The following is a 6690-nucleotide window of genomic DNA, read 5'->3' on the forward strand; positions in this document are numbered from 1 at the left end:
GAATGAATCTACACTCTGGGCTAGAAAGAAATCAGCCTCAGTCTTCAGGCCATTCTGTGTTTTTATCTTACAACCACTGGTGGAGATGTTGCACTTGGTTACACAAAATTCTAAAATATTCCTCTAGATTAGTTTATGTAAAAAAAAAAAAAAGTTAAATGTATTGGTGTTGATGTATAGATGTATTGTAATTATGTCTTTATTTTATTTTTATCTTTGAAAGACATTGTGGCTTATTGTGGATACCCCATTTATATTGGCTATCAATATCAAAAGTTTACAATGATGACTGAACCTGTGGGCAGTTAACATCACCAATAAACAAGCAAAGTGTTGAACTGTGTATTGGATGTAATTACAAAATAATTGTAAATACACTGTAATCGCAGTGGCACTATTATGCAAAGACAGTATGTGCTTGTCATATGTATGTATTTACATGTGTGCATGTATGAGCACATAGCATATGTCCTTTATATATGTTAATTGATGGTATAGACAGGGCATGCCACATGCCCTCTGTGTGTTCTAGTGTGTGTAAATAGTATGTGGCATGAGGTCCATGTGTGCATATAGGTGCTCTGGTATGTCTCTGCAATGTGCAATCTTTTTGAGTAATGGAATGGTCTGGTCCAAGTTTCAAAGACCACACAGCTGCAGAAACCTCTGATTAGAGAAGGATCAGAGCCCAGTTGCCTCTTGCTGCGTGATGGAGGATGGTGATGGTCGCCCGGCTAAATGAAAGGATCCTCTGTCGTTATCTCTCACATGCAGGCTCCCTATTGTGGGCTGATGCTGACACACAACTACAATTTCAAATGTTTTGGTGACAAGAGGCTATAGTGTCTGTGCTGCAGTGTAGATGTATGTACTGTATTTATCTTTTAACCTTGATTGAATTTATCAGACCAAATACAATAAATTATTTCTCTTACAACATTCACAAAATACAATACATGTGATTATACTATGTAAATGTGCAGATGTCTTTAGTATGTTTCTGACACTGAAAATGACAATGCAGTTTCTTTAGTACAATACAATCTTTAATATTAATTTAACTATAAATAGATAAAATGCAACTTGGTGGTTAGCCAATTTGCCTCACACATCCAGGGTTGGGGGTTTGATTACCACCATATTTGTGTGTGCGGAGTCTGCATGTTCTTCCCGTGCCTCAGGGTTTCCCCCGGGTTCTCCAGTTTCCTCCCCTAGTCCACAGACATGTGGTGTAGGTTGATTGACATTTATAAATTGTCCATAGTGTGTGAATAGGTGTGTGAGTGTATGTGTAATTGTACCCTGTGATAGACTTGCATCCTGTCCAGGCTGTACCATGCTTTGTGCACTGAGTCTCCTGGGATAGGTTCCAGGTTACCTGTGACATACTAGAGTAAGTGGTGTACAGAATGGATGGATAAAATGTGTGTCCTGCAGTTCTTTAATAAATAAAACATTATAATTGTTGCCAAATTGCTGTAGTGTAAGAGAAATAAAACACTGTTATGTGCTGTATAAAATTTCAGGTTTAGAATTTCTCCATTTGTGATTATTTTCATTAAAGGGCATTTCCTGTCAAGTTTCAGTCCTTAAATAATATGCTGCTCTTATGCATCGTCTGCTTAACAGTTAGAGTGGTGGACCAGAAAATCTGAGACTATCATAATTTTTATAATCCAGTTATACTTAAATGCTGTCTCTTGTATAATGCAGTTATTCTTGTTATAAATTATAACTGTAATGTACTATTGGCAAACATGCCTTCAAGCTAATGGCTTATAGTTTATGGGTGATTAGTCATAGATGTTTTATTGCTTTGAGAGAGCATGTGACTGTTTTGCACCTCACTATAATTGTGAGAACATTTAAGTTTTTATGTTGAAAATTGATGAAGGTGTGTTGTACTGCTGATGTTAAGATTTGTGACAAACTCTAAAAATAGTCCTTCGTGGAAGGACTTGCATGAAACCTTGAAAAAGCTATTCTATACTTGAGGGATTTTCCATGGTAACAAAGCAACTAAACTACTCTCTCTCTCTCTCTCTCTCTCTCTCTCTCTCTCTTTCTCTCTCCCCCTCTCTTTCTGTCACTCCCCAACCATGCTACAGACATTTTATCCTTTGTATAAGTATTACCAAATACCGACATTGTGAAATAAGTATATATAACTTTATAAGCAAATGTCTGTGCATTGACACAAGACGTTATATTCCATTTGTTTTACTTTATTTTAGCTTATATTGCAATGTAGGGTGAGATGATATAAAATGTTTTCTAATATATCATGTACTTTACAAGGATTGTAGTCATTGAAGAATACAAATGGTCAGGTAGAAAGGTCAACAGAAAAAAAAGTACAAATGTCATTTTGGAGTTAGTGACCTAAAGCTTGATATTGAAAAATTGAGGGGCTTTAAGGAATTGTCATTTTTTTACAGCCAGAATTTTCCTAAATATTTATGGCTACCAAGAACAACATCTTGCTATATTGCTTTTGTCTCGATGAATATTCTAGCAGTAAACAGTTTTCATTATAGATGAGTTCAGAAAGAAGCTTAATATCAAATAATTTAATGATAAATAAAAAAGCTTTCCCCAACCTTGGCACCATCTTAATGAATGGCCACTGATTAAGAGAAATTCTGATACGATGGAGACATGGAAAGATTTGTCATATAATGTAGATAATTTACATACTGTCACCCTTTTTTACTGTCACCCATCTCCAGGTGGTATCATTCCTGAAAGCGTATCCTTTTCAAAGAGCAAAACATCCAGGTGGTCGTATTTTCATGCTTTTATCCTTCTCCAGGTGGTTGGATATTAACCTCTGTTTTGAATGTTGCAAATAGAGAGTCACTCTTCTCTCAGACATGCTATACAACCATGTATTCTCCCTCTCTCTCTCTCTCTCTCTCTCTCTCTCTTACTCTGTCACGCAGAGTTATTTTTAGCATATCGTGGCAGGCACCGAAAACAGTCTTTGTGGTTCTCTGTGGGGGAAGGGAGAGGAGGGAGAGTGGGTTAGGGGGTGGGGATGTCTGTGTGAATATTAATGACAACGCAAAAAAGGTAGAGTGCTCTTTTTGTCTGGAGAATGTGCATTAGTGCCGTTCTGATGAATTGCCTGTTCATCTGTAAATAAAGCATTCAAGCTTCCTGAAAGCCACTTACAGCCTTAATAAAGACAAGGATGCCTCACACATGTTGCATGTTTGTATTTAATACACTTTGTAAATAGTCATAAGTCTATAAATGTATCTATTAACATTGAACACTATAAAAATAAATGCATACAACAGACACACACACACAGTATATATACTGTTTGGAATGAGGAAGCCTCTTCTTGATAGTCTTGGCCAAAAAGCTACATACACTATATTTATCCCTCAGCATGTGGCAGCTTTCAAAGTCACCTAAAAATCACCTGATATTTTTTCAGATAAAAAGCATACTGTGCATGGTATGTGGAAAATGTGTGAAATTTCTAGCTTGTATGCCATCCTTTGAGTAGAACAGCCTTTGGGTTTTTGATTGTTTTTTGGATTTGAGGTGCAAATGAGTAAGACATCTCCGTGCTGAATCAATTCCCATTTCACTCACGCAGACATATTAAGAGCAAATTAATCCAGAGTTTATGTGGTAGAATGTTATGCTCCATAAAGGACATGTATAGGTGTGCAAGGCATAATGTCACATAATGCAGGACTGGGGTTTAGCTCTGTGCTGATTTGTATTCCAAGCACGCAGGACTATTTCCGGCTGCTTTTTTATCAATGAATTCTCATGGAAGCTCCCCCTCCCTCCTTCTCCCATTCTCGCTTCCTATTCCCCTCCATTTTTCTTCTAGTATCTCTCGATAGCTGCAGATATAAGGGCATTGACAGACACTACAATGTCAGCACACAGCTGAGGGCACATGGTAGAAACATTATTTGTTCATTCTTTCTTGTCACTTACATCAAGCCCAGGCAATTTCTGTGAAGCTCAGGTGTCCCCGTCACTACTCTCATCATATCTGGTGGAAATGCTATTAATAGACATGAGATCGATGAGCTGTTATAAAAGAACACGGATGCTATTGTAACACTGGAACAACCAGTGAAAACTGATAAGAAAATATTGAATGTAAAAAGACAGGCAGGCACTGACAGAATAAACACTAGATACAAAATAGTCTTCCATTCTTTTCACAGAGATACAAAAAGATCTTCTAAAATATAAACTAACACTAAATTACAGTGCTTAAAGAACCAGAGATGAGACTTGTGTTCATTCTCCTTCATTCTTTTTTATACAGTAAAATGACTTTCTGTCACAATATATTTAATAATCTATCAAGCTGGTAATACATTCATTTGTTTACAGAAAGTAAAATAATTCAGTATTCAACACAGTGCACAACAGCATGACTAACCGCAGATGTGAGAGTAACACTCTAAATCATTGGACTGTTATCACCAGTTCTCTAGAGGTCTCCAAGTTCACCAGTAGAGATAGACCCACTAATGACTTTTATGATAAAGCACTTTCTTCCATCAGTCTTACAGCAATGTAAGAACCCACTCAAATACCTGAGTGCTTTTACAAACACTGTGCAGAAACACACACAAGCACATGAGACGACACTCATGCACACATACATTTTGCTTTTCAACAACACCACCAAAAATATAACTTTGCAAAAAGTACCTTACATCACCTCATACCTTCACCACTCACAACAGTTGAAAACAGTTCTCTCAGGCATGTAGAGCAGATTGTTAAGTATTAAGGATCAGTGCATTCTTTAAGTCTAAGTCTTCTGAGAGAACTTATGCTCATTGAAGAAATAACTTCCTTTTTCTTGCTCAGTGATGGATCTACTGTTCTCAGTGTTCCTTAAGGTTCCTTCTCTTACACTGGCCAGCTGTCAGTTTCTTAGAGAGATCCTCTCTTCAGTATTCCGGTTAAAACTGCTGTTTAATAAGCAAGCCAAATACTTTCCCTCTCCAAGTGGAATTTTGTTCCCATCTCTGTTTCTTGGCACTTTTGCCTACAGTAGTATGTATAAATGAGGCTTGCAGCACTATAAGGGACCTTGGTTTCAGAATGAAGTCCAATAATAAGTTCACATAGAGCTAACTACATTCATGCAGCACAGGTCCTCAGAAATACAGTGCAAGGAGAAGTAGAATCAATTTCACAGAAAGGTCTTCTCTCAAACTTCTTTTTTAGTTGAACTGTTCTATTAAGATCCTTATGCCACAAGGGCCTCCAGCATAGCCAGATGTTAAGTGCTGTTTTAAGATGTCCAGTACAGAACATACCTTCTATGAAGGTCGAGTTCCTTCTATCAAAAAGAAAGACATCCTACAAAATGAAGTATGGAGGGACCGTCTCTTTCCTCTGCACCTATAGATGTTTCCTGTCAAGCAGGTAAGCATAAGAGTATCTCATAGTGTGCCTTGCTCAGCGCTGAAGAAAACTCCTTCCTTCTTCTCCTTCCTCTTTGCTCTGTGGACCCTCCAACAGGCAGCTGCCACCAGTAGCATGACAAAGCCGACTACCAGCAGCACCAGGGACACAACTTTGGTTTGAAGCAGGGTGTTGAAAGTGAAGGTGACACCTGTGCCTGCCATGCCTATCACCAGGGAGATGACTCCGAAGGGAAACACACAGCGGTACCAGGACTTTTCTGTTCCCCCTGTAGCCTGCGTAAGCCGCTCCAGAGTGGAAAGGTTCTCTGGAGTTTTAGGGGTGGTTGGGGGTGCTCTTCCATCTTGGGGCAGGTTGGAGTCAGTGTCCAGTGTTGGCAGCTGTGCACTGGCTGGCGGGTGACAGGGCAGACGGCCGGATGAGCAGCCCATCTCTGAGCTGTGAGCCAGGTGAGAAGTGAACAGTTAGAGACCACTGTGGCTGCTGCAGCTGTTGCTTAATGAGATGATTCCTCTGCTGGTGCTCGTGCCTTCCTGTACTATCTTTGTCAGCGGGACGCATTTGCCTAGGAGGAAAAAGAGATTCAAAAGAGAGGGATTTAGAAGTAGTGAGGAAAAGAAGAGAGAGAAACAAACAGAGAGTATAAAGAAAAGGAAGGAGGGAGAGGAGGTAAGTACTAGCGTCATGCCCGAGGGAAAGAAGACTCACACACGCACTCCTTCTCTGTGTGGCTGTGTTTGTGGTTGTAGTGTGTGTCTGCTCTGCTCATCTGACAGCACGTTGTATGTTTTCTAGTTGAGCCGAGTGGAGTATAAGGAGCCAAGAGGAGGGTGGGGCCAATGAGAGCAAAGAGGTCTTAGATTCCTGATTGGTTGATTTGCTGCTATGACATCATATGTGGCAGAGAGACTGCTAAACATAATACTGAGCTGTGATGCTTATATCCACCACCTACACTCCCACAATCTCTCTTCCTATCTCCCTCTATCTTAGAACTCTTCTCTGTCTGTGTTTTTCTTTCCTTAATAGAAAAAACTAATTCAGGCTGCATTGTATTTTTATCATATTATCAACCTTTCATCCATACTATGTTATCTATCTCTGTGTATAATGAACCGTCTCCTTCTCTGGGTCTCTGTCTGGCACTTAATTTGTTCCTGTTTTGTCAGTCCTTTGTGTGAGGTTGAAAGAATTTCATATTGATAATGTTATGACTTTTCTCTATATAACTGCATTTGAATATGAATATAGGAACACGTGTGTATGTGA

At 39.1% G+C, this 6690-nt stretch overlaps 1 protein-coding gene across 3 annotated transcripts; it reads right to left on the reverse strand.

The window, feature by feature from the left end:
- Positions 1-3205: 3205 nt before the first annotated feature.
- On the reverse strand, positions 3206-6215 carry LOC131363323 (transmembrane protein 100-like). 3 transcript variants are annotated; one of them, XM_058405725.1, is made up of 2 exons: positions 6130-6215; positions 3206-5986 (listed from the first exon to the last, which is right to left on the reverse strand). In XM_058405725.1, exon 2 carries the CDS (start codon positions 5850-5852, stop codon positions 5439-5441), a length of 414 nt encoding a protein of 137 aa, XP_058261708.1. In that variant the 5' UTR covers positions 5853-5986; positions 6130-6215; the 3' UTR covers positions 3206-5438. The 3 variants fall into 3 exon arrangements, with proteins under 3 accessions (XP_058261708.1, XP_058261710.1, XP_058261709.1); XM_058405727.1 differs by having other exon boundaries at positions 6138-6214; XM_058405726.1 differs by having other exon boundaries at positions 6099-6208.
- Between the last annotated feature and the right edge of the window lie 475 nt (positions 6216-6690).

Source organism: Hemibagrus wyckioides, linkage group LG13 (genome assembly GCF_019097595.1).
Source record: "Hemibagrus wyckioides isolate EC202008001 linkage group LG13, SWU_Hwy_1.0, whole genome shotgun sequence".
NCBI classification, from domain to species: domain Eukaryota; kingdom Metazoa; phylum Chordata; class Actinopteri; order Siluriformes; family Bagridae; genus Hemibagrus; species Hemibagrus wyckioides.

Coding starts and splice junctions, on each gene's coding strand:
- LOC131363323 (XM_058405725.1), bottom strand. CDS start 5,852: ATGGGCTGCTCATCCGGCCGTCTGCCCTGTCACCCGCCAGCCAGTGCA.